This window comes from Sorex fumeus, unplaced genomic scaffold, assembly GCF_029834395.1.
Source record: "Sorex fumeus unplaced genomic scaffold, SorFum_2.1 ptg000039l, whole genome shotgun sequence".
Classification (NCBI taxonomy): domain Eukaryota; kingdom Metazoa; phylum Chordata; class Mammalia; order Eulipotyphla; family Soricidae; genus Sorex; species Sorex fumeus.
The window spans coordinates 11,146,308-11,166,612 of record NW_026606096.1 but is presented as its reverse complement, the minus strand read 5'-3'; the positions used below and the strand labels follow the sequence as shown (position 1 = coordinate 11,166,612).

Genomic DNA, 20,305 nt, shown 5'->3' with positions numbered 1-20,305 from the left:
CATTCTTATATCTGGGTATATTCCAAAGAACTGAAACAAGGTCTTGAAGAGCTACTGGGGTACACCTATATTCACTGCAGTGTTATTTGCAATGGCCAAGCACCAGGTCATCAGACAGAGCCCAACACCTCTTAATCTTGCCCTCCTCCTCAGCACTGTAGAAGGGGGCCCAAGACGAGAAGGGGAAGCCCCTAACAGATCGTGTCCCCTCCCCTGTGCTGGGGACAGGGGAGTGTGGAAACTGGAAGTTGGGAGTGAGAGTGTTAGACTCACACAACCAAAAGCAACGGGAGATCTGGGAAGTGCCCCAGGGAGAGAAGAGGAAAGTGGAGATGTACTGTATAGTCCTCAGTGCAAGTGTTTAAATTAGGAAATAAAAGAAAATGGCATTTTTTTCAATATCAAAGAGACTAATAATTCTTGCTTCAGGAGGAGGGGGCCGCATTCTTCTGCAGCCACATTTGTCATGTGGGAAACATCGGAAGTAGTGACGTCCATCCTGTCCTGTGGTCTAAAGGACAGGAAACCCAGGAGAGAGCCCCTCTCCCACCCACGGCCTCTCCTCTCCCTGCCCCCTCAAGCTCCCTGTCATCGGGTCACAGTGAGTGGTGACAGCTCCTTCCTTGTGCATTCCCACCATCTGGTTTCCATCTCGGCTCCTCTCAGCTTCCACACGTCCTGGTGCAGGTCCCCACGGTGGCTCAGTTCATGGTCCCTCCCAGAGCCCACCACCCCGAGGGCTGATCTGACTTGGTATTTCTCTGACTCTGGCTCCTGTTTTCACTTCAGCCATACTCCTGAGATTTCTCTCTGCCAGAACCTTTCTACCATGGCATCCTAAGTAGGCCTCAGACAAGTCTCAGAAATGGTGGGAGGGAGCTAGAAATGATTCAGGAGGCCAGTGCCTAGTTTCAGTTAGAGCCGCAACTGGGAGTCCTCTGAGATCAGAAGCCATGAAATAGCAGGGGTGGGTGATGATGATGAGAGAGAGACAGAGAGAGACATAGATATAGAGACAGAGTTACATAGAGACAGACAGAGAGAGAGAGAGAGAGAAAGAGAAAGAGCACCACATAGTGGGTAGGTTACTTGTCCTGCGTGAGGCCAAACCAGGTTTGACTGCTTCCTGCCACCGCCAAGAGTGATCCCTGAGCACAGAGTCAGGAGTAAACTCTGAGCGCCGACGGGTATGGCCTAAACAGTCAACGAACCAACCAACTGAAGTGATTGCACAGCAGGGAGGGCGTTTGCCTTTCGCGCAGCCAACGTGGGTTCTATTCCACAGCATCCCATATGGTCTCCTGAGCACCGCCAGGAGTAATTCTTGAGTGACTGAGCCAGGAGTAACCCCTGTGCATCGCTGAGTGTGAACCAAAAACAAACAAACAAACAAAAGAATAAAGAAAAAAGATGGCAGAGCAAGAAAAGAGGGGTCGGGAAGGAAGCCTGAGGACTAGAACCCTCAGGAAGAACAGGAGAATGAAATTCTGAAAGCCCAGTGAAGAAGACATTGAGTATGATACTGAATATGAGCTATAAAATCAAAAACTGATCGGAAGCCAGGGCGATCACTCCAGTGGTAAATACACCATTCTTTGCCTGCCAGATGCCCAGGTTAACCCAGCCCCTGCATGGTTGCTGAGTGCCACCAAGCAGCAAAAGAGAAACAACCCCACCTAGCCAGTTAGCCCGGAGTGAGCCTGGAGCAGCCTGTGAGCACCTGTGGTTTCAAGCCCAAAAGAAAAACATTTTTCTAAACGTTGATTTGGAGGTTACAGAGAGAGGACGAGGCCTTCAAAGGAACTCTTGGCCTTGGCGCTGTGGAACAGGGAACTTGACAAAAGAAGTTTTGTTGTAGTAATGAGAAGCAGCATAACAGGAGTGAGTTCAATACTGAAACAGAGTGAGCAGAGGATTGTTGGACTTTTCAAAGAGATGGGAAAACCTCTGCCCTTTGAATAAGGGATATTTGAGCATTCAAAGAAAGTTATCTTATTCTTGACTCTGCACTGCGGTAAATGTTTAAACATCATCTTCCAATGAATTAATTCTCTTTCATTCTAGTTCATCATTAATCCTGCCTCCTTCCCCTCCTCCCCCCACCTGCCCTTTCTTTCAATTTTTGGGCCACACTGAGAGGTGCTCAGGAATTACTCCTGGCACTGCCTGCACCGAGGGATCACTTATGGCAGGGCTCGGGACAATATGAGGTGCTGGGGATTGAACCTAGGTCGGCCACAAGCAAAGGAATTACCCTATTCCCTTGTACTATCTCTGTCCCGCCATTTATCCTTTTATATTTCAGTGATTATACAATTCATTCCAAGAAAAAAAATGATGTAATAATGGTTTCTTTGGCTGGGAGTTGGGGGTGAGGGGGGCTCCAAGTGGTTAGGGGATCTGGTGGCCCCTCTCGTGATTCTTGGCCCATTAGACTGGCAGTTCAATACACCCTGCTGTGTCAGGGATTACCCAGGATAACCCAGCCAGCACTTGGGGGCCCCCAGGGCCACACTTGACAATGCTCAGGGTGGAAGGAGGGCTCCAGAATTTCATTATGCAATGCTGGGAGACCATCCATGTGGTGCCAGGAATGGAACCTGGGTCAGACGCATGCCAGGCATAATTTTTTTTCTTTTTGGATCATATCTGGCGATACTCAAGAGTTCCTCCTAGCTCTGCACTCAGAAATTACTCCTAATGGTCCTTGGGGGGTCCTATGAGATACCAGGGATTGAATTCGGGTCAGCCACATGCAAGGCAAACGCACTCCCCACTGTCCTATCGCTCCTGCCCCTAAGCCTTAAGGGCATACTACATCCTGGTCCTGGAACATTGAGATTTAACATTTTAGGTATCAGGTGTTCAGACGTGTATCAGTATCTGTTTACACTACATCAATCTCAAGAGCAAGAGTTTACTTGCCATTCACCAACATGGAACTGGTGTACAAATGTGTCAATATGCTTTTAATAACCACTTTTCTGTTTACTTTTGCATACTGCTTTATAAGATTTTGCTTTTGTGGACTCACCTGTTGGTGCTCAGAAATTACTCCTGACAAGGCTCAGGGGACCATATTCAGTGCTGGGAATTTGAAACAGGTCCGGCTCTGAGCTTTTTTTAAAAAAAATTTGGGTCACACCTGGCAATGCTCAGGGATTACTCCTAGCTCTGCACTCAGGAATTAACTCCTGGTGGTGCTCGGGAGACCATTTGGGATGCTGGGAATCAAACCTGGGTCAACCGCGTGCAAGGCAAACACCCTCCCCGCTGTACTATCACTCCAGCCCCTCTCAGCTTTTTTTAAAAATATTTTATTCCTTCATTTAGCTACTTAGGGATCCTTAAGCATATAGAAATAGATGCAATTCCTATAGAAATAAATACTGATATAACCTTTAAGTTTTAGGCACAATTATAAGCACTTTGTGTGTGTGTATCTCATTAAATTACAATAACCTTTTTTGGGGGGGGAGGAGAGCTCACCCAGTGGTGCTGCAGGCTTACTGTTGGCTCTGCACTTAGGAGTCACTCCTGGTGGGGCTCAGAGGTGCTGGGGATGGAACCCTGGTTCAATGTGAGGCAAGCACCCTAACCGCTGTACTATTTTTCCAGCACCCTACAATAACCTTCTAAGTTATTTTATTACCCAATTTTACTGGTGAGGGAACTAAGGTACAGGAAGAGAAGTTTAGTAAATGGACTAAAATCTTGCAACTAACATTTATCCAATCCACACAGTCCTTGCTTAATGTCTTCAACATTATATACTATGTTGCCCTCCATCATTTTCTTTCTTTTTGGGCCACACCAGGATGCTCAGGGGTTACTCCTGGTTCCACACTCAAGAATACTCCTGGCGAATTACTCTTGGCGGTGCTCAGGGGACCATATGGGATGCTGGGGATTGAACCCCGGGTCGGCTGTGTGCAAGGCAAACGCCCTCCCCGCTATTCTATAGCTCCACCCCCATTTTGTTTTTTTAAGACTGCCTTTACAGAGAGTTATCCACTCATGCTCAAGGGCTATAGTAGGAGTCCATCTCCATCAACTAACAACACACAAGTATTATTTGACCTTAAAAAGAGAGAATATTCTGACCTGAGATGCACCTGAAGGTAGTACACAACATGTATTAAGACAAGGGCAAGGGCTGTAGTTCCAGCACTTTCTCGCCTATATGAGGCCCTGGACTCCATTACCAAAATGAATAAATGAACTAGTAAGTATATTGAGACAGTTATCAAATTTCACAGAGTGAGAATGCAGGAGAGTAGCTGCCAGGTAGTGGGGAGGAAGGCCAGAATGGGGAGCGACTAAAGGACCGAGCTTGGGAAAGGTCTAAAAATGGATGATGGCTTTAGTACATAGATTCAGATCTGTTCAGTTCCTTAGGAGAAGACTCCACGCTCAAGCCTCTATTCTTCCCCCGCATCCCTCAATATCTTTATTTTCTTTTATTGCCATATTCCAGAAAGGGCTATTCTTGTTACTTCCTCCTTCCATTGTGCAAAATCCTCTAGTTTAGTTCTGTAAAAATATATAACACCATAGCTCTGTAAAAGCATTCTTCCCTTCCATGTCCTGTTTCTTCTCCTTACTCCAGCAGTTCCTTTTTTTATATTTTTTTTAGAAAAAAATTTTAGATTTTTTTCTGCCCAAATCTTTTGTTTTTTAAACTTTCTGGGTTACTCTTGGTGAAGCTCAAAGGTTACTTCTGGCTCTGCACCGAGGAATTACTTCTGGTGATGCCTGGAGCGCAATAAAGGGTGCCAGAGATCAAACCTGGGTTGGCTGCATGCAAGGCAAATGCCCTCCTTGCTGTCCTATTGCTCTGGTCCCACACCCACATTTTTCTATGTTAGGAGTTCCCTGGAGCTTTTCCTAAACATTTACTTCTCAATTTGTGTCAGGCGAACGTGATAACCACTACACTACGGAAACACCCAACTTCTCAATTTGTGAAATTACTTTTTCCTACCAGACAGAAAATGCTATGTAATTTTTATGGTTTTACCCACCAGTTGTTTTTCCTTTTAATGGTTGAGCACCTGAACTTCCTTGTATACTGGCAGCATCAATCTAGTGGAGGAATCTAGTGGAGGGATCAGGAAAGGGAAAGAGTATCTCTAACATCTCCGATGAACTCACATTCCCAAGCTCTCCTGGAAGTATGGACCATCCTCCCCTTCCATCAGGCTCACCCTTGGAAGATTCTGCCTCAAGAACCGGCAGCAGAAGCAAAAGGCTACAAACCCCTGTTTTTGGGTGAAAGTACTGGAGAGGGGCTTCAAGGGCTAGTTCCTGGGACAGAAGCAGCCTGGAGGCTGCAAGTGAGGTCCTGAGAGAACTGAAAACTGCAGAGTCGCGAGCCTGGCAGGTTCCGCCAGTGCTTGGAGTGGCTCTCTGGCTTCCTCAATAATTCAACTATGATCAATGTTTAGCCCCCATGTGCCTCAAGCTCTGACTATACCAGAACCTACTAGTAAGAGCAGACAACCACCATAAGATGATGGTAGTTGATGTTCCAAAGAGCCCTCAGAATATATATATATATATATATATATATATATATATATATATACACACACACACACATACATACAAACATGTATAACATTTTCTAGCTAAAACAATGCATGAAGCATGGGCTGAAGTGATGGTATAATGGGTAGGGTGTTTGCACATGGCTGATTTGGTAATTCCTGAGTGCAGAGCTAGGAGTAGCCCCTGAGCATCGCTAGGTGTGACTCAAATAAGAAAAAAGAATGCATGAAACAAGATTATATATGCACTGTGGACGAGGATCCCTTATTTTTAAACACTCGTTTTTAAGCATGTGACCCAAACCATAGTAAATAATTTTTTGAAAGTTCGCTGCCGACGCCAGTGGTGAGTTTGGAGCTGGAACAACGAACGCCTGAAACTCTTTATTAACAACTTTGTAAACTGAATAAAAAAAAAAAACATCAACTTACACATAAAAGGCGAAAATAAAAAATGCTAAACAAACGTTTGAAAACACTGCATCAGTTGACAATAAACTCCTGTTTACTGCTTTAATACAGGATTATTTTCCCATTGGCAAAAGAAAATTTTTACATCCACCAAAGAAAAAGGTTGGCCCAGGGGCTAGGAAGGAAGTTCAAAGTGGTAGAGCACATGCCTTGTGTGTTGCGTGAGCCCGACTGGATCCCTAGCACCCCTCGTACTACCCAACTCCTGCCCCCATGCACACAGCCCTGGAGTTGTCACTCTGGTGGGCCCCAGCACTGCCTGGGGTGGCCTGATTCCCACACGGTGTGACCCTCACAACAGCTAAATCTAAACTGGCGCAGCAGGCAGGGAATGTGGACAGTTCACTTAGAGGAATGAACACACACACACACACACACACACACACGTATGTATGTACATATTTTTAATTTTATTGAATCACCATCAAAGTTACAAGCTTTCATGTTTGGGTTACAATCAGACAATGCTCAAATAACCATCCCTCCACCAGTGCACATTCCCCATCACCAATCTCCCCAGTATACGCCCCCCTTTCCCACCCTCACCCTGCCTCCATGGCAGACAATACACCCAAGGACAGTAGATACAAGGGCCAAGAGAATTGCCCCATAGTTGGAAGCCTGCCTCATGAGCAGAGGGGAGAAGGCAGATGGAATGGAGAAGGAAGTGTCCTGATTTTAGTAAAGAATTTGAGAGTTCAAAATTCACTGTCCAGCCTATGCTAATTGCTCCTCCCTGTTTCCATATTTTCTTCCTTTCCTCAGTTTTTTTGCATCACGCCTGGTGATGCTCAGGGGTTTACTCCTGGCACTGCACTCAAGAACTACTCCTGCTGGTGCTTGAAGGGTCATAAAGGGTGCCCAGGGACCAAACCTGGGTCGGCTGCAGGCTATACTGTTTCTCTGGCCCTATGGCAGGGCTTCTTAGGGCAGGACTATCACCTGCTCCGTTTTGGGAAGATGCTCACTTTTTCCCACACTGAGTCCAGGTATGCCTGGAAAGCGCACTAACTCAGCTGCTGAGCCAGACTCTCAGCCTCTTTGGCAGGTTCTATCACTCACCTTCCAGGCATTGCTCAGGAATTACTTGTGGTGCTTTGGGGGCGATATGGGACGCCAGAGATTATACCTGTGTCGGCCACCCGCAAGGCAAGCATCCTGCCCCTTTGCTCTCCCGGGCCCCACTGAGCCTGTCTTTTAGTGTGGAAAAGTGGAACTTCACTGTGTTTTGGAAGGGTCCCCCATGAGGTGCCCAGGGAGCCACTCCCAGTGATAGCTCCATTATCCAGGCCGGCGGTTCAGGGCTAAGGCTGAAGATGCAGTGAAAGGGACTACCAGGGTTGCCCTGAAAGTGCCTGGGGGGGGTTCTCCTGGGTGACAGACAGTGATGTTTAGGGGCACTTGGGTGATCTTGTGGTGCTGGGAGTCAAAGCCAGTTCAGGTGCATGCATGTAAGGTATGTACTGAGACCCCTCTACTACCTCCCCTAGCACCAGTGCTACTTTGTTAACATCTTTCCCATGGTCAAAACTGTAATTATACACACTTCTAAGAGTGACCTGCTGCATTTCCACTCTAGAACTTTCTCCTGGGTACGAGCTCTATAACAAAAGTTATACACTGGTTATGTTCAATATATTTAAGGGTTGGCAGCTAGAATGGGTTCTTACTCTTCATGCTGAGAATCAACATGTCTATCTCCTAGCCTCTGCTATTCATTTTTGTCACTCTTTCATGCCATCCACAACTTTAGTCTTCCATCATTTTCCTCTAAATAAACTCTGCAAGGTATTCCATTGACTATCAAACCTCAGAAAAGCATAGAAATCTTCAACAGATGTAGGTTCAATAATAAAGTACATTTTCAGTTTCCTCTATTCATGTTTTGGCTACACTGGACTTCCTATTTCTGAAACACATTTTCACTTGTTAGTTCCTTCCATCCCTGCCCCCACCCCACCCCATCTTTTTTTGGGGGGGGAGCACAACTACCAGTGCTCAGGGCTTACTCTTGACTTTGTGCTTAGATATCACTCCTGGTGGGCTTGAGGAACCGTTATCGGGTGACAGGATGGAACCTGGGTCAGCTGTGTGCAAGGCAAGAGCCCTCCCCACTGGAGTATTGTTCTGCCCCTTCCTTTTTCATTTGGTGAACTCTCAATCATCTTTCATGTATCATCCGTTCAGTGAGCAATTATTCAGATGGCATTGTTATTTTGATGAAATGCTTTGACTCTACTGGCCCCTTTTATATGTCATACAGACTTCTCTAATAAACAGTTGCCTGGTGTAGTGTTCTCCCTGGCAGCAGGAAACTCCTGAGCACAGGAACTCTAATATTTGAGAATTTCAAACATTAAGAATTTTGTGTAGACAGATGAGGCCTCATCTCCTCTAAACTCTGAGGAAACACACAACATACAATGATGAACTGACAGGAAAAGTTTTGTGAGAGCTTTAATGGCACAAAATGTTTATAGCTACAAGTTATACATGTATTGTAAACTGTATATAATGATACAAAGTGCTAACTAAATAAATGAAGAATGCATAATCACTTTGGCTCAGTTAATTTCAACAACTGATTCACCTAAAAAGTTCATCCAACTGGCTGAGTCTTCAATTTTAATTTTTTAGACTAGTACATTTTTTTAACTGCAAAATAATTTGCTGCACTTTTCAATGTGCAAGCTTATGCAGTTTTGGTATTGGTCCTACTTGCAAATATTTTAAGCCAGTTTTCATTAAGCGTAAGAAAAATTAAGCCTGCCTTTTCATCCCCAAATTGTAAACAGGTATAAAGCTTTTTAAACATAAATCATAAAATGTCAACTGTTAATTTTTTTTTCTTTTTGGGTCACACCTGGCGATGCTCAGGGGTTATTCCTGGCTCTGCACTCAGGAATTACTCCTGGCAGTGCTCAGGGGACCATATGGGATGCTGGGAATCGAACCCGGGTTAGTCGCATGCAAGGCAAACGCCCTACCCTCTGTGCTATCGCTCCAGCCCCACAACTGTTAATTTTTGAACTCTCCATCCCAATCACAAAATTTGTTGCCATTCAACACCAATCTGAATAGGAACATTAACATTTATTTTATATGTTAGGGCTATCAATAATAAATACTGTGTGATTTCATCCTGTAAGTTCTATTGTGATCATGTATTCATGTTTTAAAGTAATGGTCCAAAATTTCACAGCTATTTTAAGAAAAAAGGCAAAACTAAATTTTCAATATTGTGAAAAAAAATAACATACCCAAGCTCAGTTACACTAAAGTGAGAATTACTACTGAATCAAGAGGCCAATGTGTCCCCGTGAAAAGTTTCTCTTAATTTAAGACTAATTTTACTTTCACTGCCAAAATACCAATTGCAGTACAAACTATACACTGGAGCAGTTTAATTCTTTAGTGCCCTTAAACTTTACCAGTCTTTCCAATTTTATTTATGTCTTTTGAAATAAGTGGGTCATCAGATTTTTCTTCCCAGAGAAATTCAAAGAACACTTGAAATAAATACAAAAGGAAAATCAAGTGTTTACTTGATTTGTTTAAGAAAACAGAAACAAGAAATAGGATGCTCAAAAGTATTTATACCGATGTTAGAACAAAAAAACCAAGGTACAATAACTGAGAACAGTTTTGAATATAACATCTTTTTTCAAGATAGCCAGTTAAAATTTTGAAAGAAATCGGAAATTAATGTTTTTGTTTAATCTGTGTTATTATTTACTATAACACTTGATTTTATAAAACCTGATAAAAGAAAGGAGTTAGTTTCTACAATATGGCAAAACTGGTTGTCATAGTGTTTTCAATCAAGTAAACCTGATGCACTATTTAATGAATAGTGGTAGTTTTAAAATTAACAAGGGTTTTTCTAAATATTCTATAGTAATGTTTATATCATAAACAGTAATTATATATATTAAAACATACAACAGTATCCTTCAACAACATGCTATGTTTTCTGAAACCCAATAAAATCATTACTTGGAACAAACGATAATCCTGATGCATTCTAATGATTTGGTCCTAAAGCTTCACGTTTCAGAAACAAAAAAGGTTTATTATTAAAGAAAATTGAATCCTGGAACGTTGAAAGTTTTACATAACTGAAAATGGCTACATGAGAAAACAGTGACAAGTGCCTGCAAAATCACAGGACCACCCTCAGTAAAACAATAAACATCCGAAAGTGAGCGGTCAGAAGAAAACAAATGGCATCTCTTCAGAATTTTGTCTACTCTTCCCATAACCCCAAGCATGTTTTTTAAAGTTGCCCATGTGCATGGAATAACTACGAAAAAATTATCTCCAGGGTTTAAAGGCTTTAAAGTACAGTGATGCTTCCTAAAACCAGAAGCATATGTTGATTACTGAATCATTCCAAAGCCTCTTCTTAGAAAAAAAAAAAGAAAAAAACTTAGAAGAAAAATTCACATGCAGCTAATAAACATAAAAATACCAAACGTACACATACAAAATTCCCAAAAGCAATTACATGTATTTCCAGGCCTGAGACATTCCTTATCAGAAATAAAGATTCCACACCATAGAGAAGACAGCATTACAACATACTATTATTAAAATATGCTGATGGTTTTTAGTTTTGTTTTTTTTTACTTTTGTTTGGGCCATACTTGGTGGTGCTCAGAGAGTTTACTCCTGGCTCTGTGCTCACGGATCACTCCTGGAGAGCTCCGAGGACCAAGTGGAGTGCCAGAGATGGAACTCAGGTCGGCTATGTGAAAGGTAAATGCCCTACCTGCTGTACTATGGTTCCGGCCCTGATTTTAAGTCCTTACTCTATGTTATACCTATCATGTACATAGCCTGCCTCTTATAGGCTGAAAGGCGCCAACAGGAGGCGAGACAGAAAGAAGTTCCAAAGCTGGTTGAAAATTACTTTTTTTTATTGCCCATGATATATGTTTTCTTGTGTCATTCCCCCCCTTTTGTTTTCCTTTGTGATCACTATAAATTCAAGCTTAGAAAAGCATGTCTTTTTTCTTCATAACAAAAAAAAGCTTTTCTGTTATTTGCTAACCTGATCTCATTTAAGAGAAAAATGGTAGATATTTAGCAAGAGTTAAATTTATACCATGAATGATACAGATCTAAATCTGGGGGCACTAAAAGAAGAAAACAGCGTTGTTGACAAAATTATAATCTGCTGGTGGCATTTGCGGAAAAGAAGCCCTTGCAAATTTCTAAACAACAGTAAACTCTGTTAGGAAAAGTCTAAAGTGTCTTACAGGCCAAAAGGGAGTTAGGTTAGTAAAACGTCTCAACAGAGTTTGAGTAAAATACTGGATTTGAGAGTTACTGAAACTTGGATATGTAAAAATAGGGTGATAGTTGGGTCATGCTTACAATGGTCTCAAGTTCAAATAAACTACTGTGACAATACACCACTTCACAGGTCACACGCCTTTCCAGGGGCTTTTCTTTCCCTCAGTAGGTGCTGGCAGAGGGTGAGCTCAGTCGTTTTCCAATGTAGATGCTGAAAGGAAACAAAGCATGTCACGGTTGATCTGATCCAACACTTCTTTCCCACCCCGCTGAATTCTACTTAAAAACTAAAATGATTAGCCCTTGTAATAGGCTTTCAAGGTAAATGTGCAGTTTCCTAACACCCTGAAATCATCACTGACTTAAAAGTAGTTATCAGCCAGTCAAACAGGTTTTCTCCAATTGTTTACTCATTAAGCAGGACTGGACAGCACAGCAGCAATGATTAGACAAAGTCAAGGCAGAGATTCCTCCAGAGAGTAAAGTAAAGCTAACTTCCTTCCAGCTGTTTCTCTGTGGTAGGAAAAAAGGTATCTACTGGTGTCTTAGATACAAAATAATAAACAACAAACATAAAGCAGTTACTGCTGTAAAAGAGGTTCTCATAAATGATTTAACTTCTCCTTTTTTTTGAGGGAGGGGGTGCCCACTGCTGGCTCGGAACTCGGGAATCACATCTGGTGGTGCTCAGGGAACCATAGGGGATGCAGGGGATTGAACCTGGGTCAGTCACGTGTAAGGCGGATGCCCTACTATGGCTCCAGGCTTTAATGATTTAACTCTTAAGGACTAAGGGCCCAATAATACTTTTCCAAGTCAAGCAAGTATTCACATCAATAAACCAACTTAAACTTAAGATATATTAAAAGAAACAAAAGAAAACATAGTCCCCCAAAACCACTGCAAGCAGCCCCTGAGCAGTATAGGAACTTACACTTCTATCCCTCTCCTCACACCAATTCCCTACAATAGTCATACACTCCGTTCCTCCACAAACACCTTCCACTGTGCTCCTCTTGATCACTGTCCTCATTTATCATGGAAGCATCCAGAAAGGCCAAAGAGACAAATGGGAAACTTTGCAGATGTACTTCCATCATTATGATGATCTCTTCCATAGCACTGAGTTCTTTACAGGGAGTAACGTATCTTTTGCAAAATACATATGCAGAAAATAACATACTGGACATGCCTACCATGTTGACACCAATGCTGCAATTAGTGATAATGATAATTAAACAACAATCAAGTCTAATGCTACTGGTGTTATGGGCCTATAATTGATCAAAACAAGAACATAAATACTCTTAAATATATACCCCCCAAAAAGTTAATGAAGTATATTACAGTAAACATGGTATCGATTTTAGAAAAATAAATGAGAACACTACAAAAAGGAGAGTAAAAAATGAAAAAATGTTGATTTTTTTTCTTGATTTCTTTATTTGAGAAGAAGTTGCTCTCATTAATATTAGTAGCCCCCAGATGAATTTGGTTTTTGTTTTTTTTTTGGTATTTGGATCATATTCAGCAGTGTTTAGGGCTTTATCCTGGCTCTGTGCTCCTCCTTCACTCATAGAGGTGCTTGGGAGAGCATACTGAACCCAGGTTGGTGGCAACCGTTGTTCGTCGATTTGCTCGAGCGGGCCCAGTAACGTCTCCACTGGAGACTTTGTTGTTACTGTGTTTGGCATATTGTATATGTCACGGGGAGCTTGCCAGGCTCTGCCGTGCGGGCGAGATACTCTCGGTAGCTTGCTGGGCTCTCCGAGAGGGGTGGAGGAATCGAACTCAGGTCGGCCATGTTGGCTGCGTGCAAGGCAAACGCCCTACTGCTGTGCTATCGCTCCAGCCCTACAAAAAGGAGAGTAAAAGTACCTTAAAAATAACCTACCTGTTTTACTTAAAGAGCATTCACCATGTTAATTATTTTCCCATTTGCAAGGGGAAAAAATAAGATATCAATCTTAAATTTATGAAATATTCGTAACTTTAAAATTTATCTAATTTTGAGTAATTTATAGGCAACAGAACTAAAAGAAAGAAATCAAACACAATGACCCACTTAAAAGTATTCGCTCAGGATGGGGGCTGGAACGATAGCACAGCAGGTAGGGCATTTGCCTTGCATGCGGCCGATCCGGGTTCAACTCCTAGCATCCCATATGGTCCCCTGAGCACTGCCAGGAGTAATTCCTGAGTGCATGAGCCAGGAGTAACCCCTGTGAATTGCTGGCTGTTATCCAAAAAGAAAAAAAAAAAAAGCATTCCTCAGGGAGCTGGAGAGATAATACAGTGCTTGCCTTGAGCACAGTTAACTCCGGTTTGATCCTTAGCACTGCAAATGGTCCCCTTAAGCACGGCCAGGAATGAGTCCTGAGAACAGAGTAAGGTGTAAGCCCCTGGCACTGCCAGGTGTAGCCCCTACCCTCCAAAAATATACATCACTGGTGGAGGCAAAGGAAGACAGTCCAGCAGTTAAGGTACTTGCCAACAACCTGGGTTCAATATGCTCTCCCAAGCACCTCTATGAGCGAAGGAGGAGCACAGAGCCAGGATAAAGCCCGAAACACTGCTGAGTATGATCCAAATACCAAAAAAAAAAAAAAAAAAAAACCAAATTCATCTGGGGGCTACTAATATTAATGAGAGCAACTTCTCAAATAAAGAAATCAAGAAAAAAAAATCAACATTTTTTTCATTATCACAGTAATGTAACAACCTGAACAATTAAGCTCACGTTATTTGCACCAAAACATTAAAAATAAATAAAACATACAAACTTTTTCATATACATTTCTCATGTAAATAAAGCAAGTGAAATAACTTAGGGAGTTCACCAGTACTTACCCTAGACCCAAAGCCAAAACATGGGAAAGGAAGAGAGATGGAATGAACACCTTAAGGAATTCGGCCGAGAAAATACCCCCTTTCTTCATGGCTCCACTTTTCCTCATGCTTAGTGAAACAGAACGCTTAGGGTGCCTAAAGTGGAACTCCCTGGAGAAGAAGTTCAGAAGTTGGTGTCAGAAATGCATGGAAATATTTTGGGAATCACCAGATACACTACACATAATAAAGAGTGTGAACGGGATCAACTGTGTCTGCCAAAAGAGAAACACAAACTTACTTGGGTGGGATGTTCTCAGGTCTACTGGACCAGTCCGACACCCAGTCTGCACTTTTCTTCAAAGCCTCAACTTCTTTCTCTCCTTCTACAGCTTCCTCTTCTGACTATAAAAAAAGAATTAAACATTTTTTAAAAAAGATCAATTTCTCCTGTACAAAGACAGATCTGACAAAAAAAATATGAGATTTGGTAATTTTAACACAAAAGTCATGCCATTGCTTTTTAAAAAGGTAAAGGTAAAGGCCCTCTCACTGATCATCGATTTGCTCGAGCAGGCCCAGTAACGTCTCCATTGGAGACTTTGTTGTTACTGTGTCTGGCATATCGAATACTCTTGGTAGCTTGCCGGGCTCTCCGAGAGGGGCGGAGGAATCGAACTCGGGTCGGCCATGTTGGCTGCGTGCAAGGCAAATGCCCTACCGCTGTGCTATCGCACATAAGACCATAATATTTAGTAGCCAAAAAGTTCATTTGACAAAAGATCATACTAGTATTTAAAAAAAAAATCCTTGAGTTTCATTGCTGTATATCTAAATTTAAAATATATGTCTAAAACAAAGTCTTCTTCAGGATACAAGGCTAATTAAATATGAAAATTCCTAAGCAATTTCCCAGTACTGAGCACCAAAGCACCATCCAGTATGTCCCCTAAATCAATCAGCCAATCAACCTTTAATATATTTTTTATCCAATTAGATACTACCCGCACGGCAGAGCCTAGCAAGGCTACCGTGACGTATTCGATATGCCAAACACAGTAACAACAAGTCTCATGATGGAGACGTTACTGGGCCTGCTCGAGCAAGTCGATGAACAACGGGAGGACCGTGACCGTGACCGTGAAATTTACACTGACTGTGATTGCTGAATAAAAACTATTCAAAATTATTTAAAATTATAGTTTATTAGTAAAACTGCACCTCAATTTCCGTATCAGGAATTCAACAGTATCTTAAATACAGATACTGTAAGTAAAATAAGTCTTAAGATACTTCACTTGGGAGAATATAGGCCATTATAATTTGTAAAATTTTGGCGATTTATTGGAAAAGAAATTACTGGGAATAAGGATTAAAACACAGCGGCCAGAATCATAGTATAGCAAGTGTAACATTTGTCTAGTATGCAGTTGACCTGGGTTCAATCCCCGGCATCCCACAGAGTTCCCCAAGTACCACCAGAGGTGATTCTTGAGGGCAGATCCAGGAGTAACCCCTGAGCACCACCAGGAGTGGCCCCAAAACAAAAACAAACCAAATAAAGGACTAACACACTGGACATCAAGCAAAGAAACTCTCACTTGAGAAACTCTTTTGTGGCTAATGATCCTTAGATGGGGTTGAGATCTGGTTAGGCCAGAAAGAAGCAAGCTAAAGGAAAAAAATTCCTTTGCTGTAATCTGCAAAGGTACAAAATACACTCCCACTGTTAAATAACACAAAGTCTCCAACGGCTGAAGTTTTAGGTACCAAAGTATATCAAGCGTGAATAACTACTTAGGAGAATCCCTCAGTATGGATCCACCCACAGAGGACTGACCCTGAAACCTAAGGCCGTCTGCTCTGCTGGAGCTGAACACTGCAGGTCTCTCTGCTACCTTTAGGGTTAACAAAATGTGTGTAGCCACAACCCCATCCTCCCGAGGGCATACTTTCTAAGAGTAATTCGCCTCATTTGGAGCATTTCTGCAATGAGAATTAGGTAAAGACCTGGCAAATAACTGAATCCTGCTTACAGCCTGCTTAACTCTTCACTCAATTTTTTTCTTTTCTCTTCAGGTTTTTGGGCCACTCCTGGCAATGCTCAGGGCTTACTCCTGGCTCTGTGCTCAAGGTCCTGGTTGGGCTCAGGGAATCAAATGTGTTGCCTGGGCTTGAACCTAGTTCGGCCAAGTGCAAGGAAGTACCCTACCTGCTGTACTATCTCTTCGGCCCTCAGCTTTTTCTTTATGCCCACATTTTTTCTATAAACTGCAGTATTAAACCAGACTGCACTTGGCTTGAAAGCCTGAACTCATCACACATAAATTCTGTTTTCCACACAGCTTTATGACAATTCAATTACACTTTCACCCACTGTATAAAAAGAATCTCCAGTCCTCAAAGATGAACTCTTAAACTAAAGGAACAGAATTCAGAGCCCTAAGATAAAGCCTCAGTTTATGAACAGTTAATCTATGATAAAGGAGTTGCGTACATGAAGTTGAGTCAGGGATGTCTTTTCAACAAATATGCTGGAAAAACTAAATAACCACATGCAGAAAATGAAGCTGGATCAGTATTTCACACCATTCACAAAAGTTAAATCAAAGCACATTAAATACCTTGAGATTTAGACCAGAATCCACAAAACACACTGAGGAAAACATAGCAAAACTCTTCAGGATACAGACCTCAGAGGAGTCTTCAATGATTTGACTCCAGAAGCAAAGATAACAAAAACAAAAATTAACAAATGAAACTAGTCAAATGAGAAAATGCATGACAAAAGAAACTTGGACTAAAAGGTAAATACGCCCTACTTATTGGCAGAAAAATATGCATAAAATGTATATAGGAAAAAGGCCTAACATCCAAGATATACTTAAAAACACTCACAAAGCTCAACAACTAAAACACAACAAATCCATCACTTCACTGGAAAAGACATGCAAAAGGCCTGAAGGCATGTAGAATAGTGTTCATTATCACTTATCACCATGGAAACAAAAAAAAAGTGGATATAACTTCGTATCAGTGAGAATGGCATGCATCAGAAAATAACAACCAGTGTTGGCAGGGATGTGGTGAAAAGACCACATCCCCCTTTCACTGTTAGTGGCAATGTTGTCTGATCAGCCTCTAGGGAAACAGTCTGGACAGGATCATTGAAGCTGGGTGATGCAAAGATGGAGGCCCATCACGGCAGATTCTATTTACTTCTGCACAGATTTAAAGGTTTTCACAACGAAAAATAAAATTTCACATACCAAAAAGTAGATGGTAACAAAGCAATGAGAAAACAACTGGGAGATAGGATGAATAACAATATTTATTGAGCATGTATAAAAATAAACATCCTTCTAACCAATTTATAGGCATTAACTTTTTTCTTGCCACAATGCTATGAAAAAGAAACTTCACTTTCCACTTATAGGAGTTTTTAGATTCTTTTTTTTTGGTTTGTTTCATTCCACTTTTGCAATGCCAGGGATGGAACACAGTGTATTACACAAACAAGACAAACTCTCTACTACTGAGCAATATTCCTGGTTCTTTAACTTTCCATTTTCCAGATGAGGAAACTGACATATAAATAAGTAACAGGCTATGGTTTCGTAAGTAGTAATAGCAGGGCTAGTATTCAAACCCTGAAAAACTGTCTCTAGAGGCTCCATTCTTAAGAATAATTACATATGTGCCACACCTAACAGTGCTGGAGTGGGGACTAATACCTGGTGGAGGGGGAGGGGTGGGGGGAGGGGTAGCGTCACTCCCTGAAGTGCTCAGAGGACCATACTGATACACTGACCAATATCAAAAGGAAAGTGAAATGCCCTTGAATGTTTTGCTACCCTGGGCACTGTCATATGCATCTGTATTGAATTTGACAAACCCCACTGAAAGACACTATGTGCAACCCTTTGGGGTTCAGTGCTTTCCTTTGAGCACTGGAATTGTTCAGAATGGTGAACTGATTCTCCAAAATACTAAAACATTAAAAAAAAAACCTTCCAAGTTATAGATCAGTGTGTGTACATACAACATAGTATCTGTCAGTAGTCAACATACTGCAAACCACTTTTTATAGCTTTCAACTTAGATCACATGTCTCTCAAACTGCTCAAAGATTTAGGTTTAAATATGTGAACAAATAATATCTCCCATGAGAAAAGAAAATGCATTAAGATTTTTGCACACAAATTTTCTTAATATACTATTTGCATGGAGCAAAGTTAACTCTTAACTATTATTATTTAGTCTCCACACACCAGCAGAGCTACAGCTGGCAGGGCTGGGGAGGCCCTGAGGTATTGGGGATCAAACCCAGGCATACGCTCCAGGCCTTTGTACTTTGAACTTTTCCATTTAAGCCCCCAGACCAGTTGAGGGAGTGTACCAGAGGAAACAGATTTATAGGTGCCAGGGAGAAATACCACAGGAGTCAGAGGCACACACAACGCATATGCAAAATCCACATCTCTCCCCTTTCCCAAACACCACTATAGCCCTGGGGATCCTAAATCACCACCAGTACCCTAGGGCCTGCAGAGCACCACATCCTCTGGCACTGAGAGTAGCACTGAACCATCCTAGCCAGTTGGAAGAATAAAGCCAGGAAGTGGCTCCTGAGAACTGACTGGGCATCTCCACCTCACCCACACTCCAACCTCACCCTGGCGGGGCGGGGGTGGGGGGGTGGAGAGGAGGAGCAGGGTGAGGGATTGTTAATTCTTCTCAAGAAAAAATTTTTTGAAGATTTTAAATTCTCTTTATTTGCCACTATTCTATGCTTCCTTTTATTCATCTAAAATTTGCCATTTTCAGGCTTGAAATTGCTTTCTGATAGTTGGGAAATTTCAAAATATGGTAACAATACTTTGTCTTATTAAATATTATTCATGTCTTGAGCTAAATCAATAACCCCCTCATTATTCAAATAGAAGACTTTGATGTTCTTAGGTTATTCTCATGTGGCTCGTTCTCTCCCTCTCTCCCCCCTCCGCCCCCCTCTCTCTCATCTGTACTCTGGGCTTATTCTTGGCTCTGCACTCAAGGATCACTCCTGGAGGGTTTGGGGGATTATATGGGTGCCAGTAATCAGAGTGGGGTTGGCCAAATACAAGGCCAATGGTACTACCTGCTAAACTATCTCTCCGGACTCTACATTTTCTTATCTTGCTTACATCAAGTTCTCTCAGTAAATACAGGTCTTAAACTGCATATTAGGGTCTATGTATAGATAAACTACAGCTCAGCAAGATGAAAAGAACATTTTCAGTTTCTATCATCTTCAAATAATACTGTGTGCTGATCCCACAATTACAGTACAAAAATGTCATAGAGGCAGCCTTTAGTCGCCCATTTCTGTTATGAAACTGGGACTTTGAGAGGAAAATCACCCTAAAAGCATTGTTTTCATGGTCGGTTTCCTAAAAGCATCACTTTGTTTCCCTCATACCTTAAATTTTTGTCAAGTTTAAATTCATTCTCACAATCTTGTGAGTTCTCCTCACACTCACGCATTTATTTTAGTAAAAGGAACGAGGGCCACAGGCTCTGACAAACCTGGTCAATCCTGACTCTACCTAGGCCTGAGCAACAGAACAGAAAGTCGGGTGTTTGCCTTCATGCCGCTACCTGGGTTCTATCCCTGGCATCCCATATGGAGTGATTTCTGAGTGCAGAGCCAAGAGTAACCCCTGAGCATTGCCGGATGTGGCCCAAAACAACAAAACAAAAATCCACAATCCTGACTCTATCAATTGTTTGGGGGACTTCATAAGTAACTGGCCTGGCCAGTCTGGCCCTCCCGTTGATCATCGATTTGCTCGAGCGGGCCCAGTAACGTCTCCATTGGAGACTTTGTTGTTACTGTGTCTGGCATATCGAATACTCTCGGTAGCTTGCCAGGCTCTCCGAGAACAATTAGTACAAAACCTTAATTTCCCCATTAGATCATGGAGATAATAATAACTTTCACTGAGTCAGAAAAAAATAGGAAAAACTTTCAAATTAATTGAACACCTCAAATATATCCAGGAAATATTAGTGCCTTTCCTTCTTCCTCCTAGAAAGGCCTGAAAATGATAGCTACTCCTAACACAGATGTATGTGAATATATTCAACCAGAACAAGTACATTTGCTTCCCATTTGT

The 20,305-nt window shown here is 42.0% G+C and overlaps 1 protein-coding gene across 2 annotated transcripts in view; it reads right to left on the bottom strand.

Annotated features, from left to right (window-relative positions):
• Window positions 1–8,461: 8,461 nt before the first annotated feature.
• Window positions 8,462–20,305, bottom strand: part of BNIP3L (BCL2 interacting protein 3 like) — a 31,365-nt gene continuing 19,521 nt past the window's right edge. For both annotated transcript variants that reach the window (XM_056119127.1, XM_056119128.1), the window contains exons 4-7: window positions 14,449–14,552; window positions 14,169–14,318; window positions 9,052–11,529; window positions 8,462–8,868 (exon numbers count right to left, since the gene is read on the bottom strand). In XM_056119127.1, coding sequence (XP_055975102.1) covers window positions 11,481–11,529; window positions 14,169–14,318; window positions 14,449–14,552 — 303 coding nt within the window. In that variant the 3' untranslated portion in view covers window positions 8,462–8,868; window positions 9,052–11,480. The remainder of the gene's footprint in view (window positions 8,869–9,051; window positions 11,530–14,168; window positions 14,319–14,448; window positions 14,553–20,305) is intronic.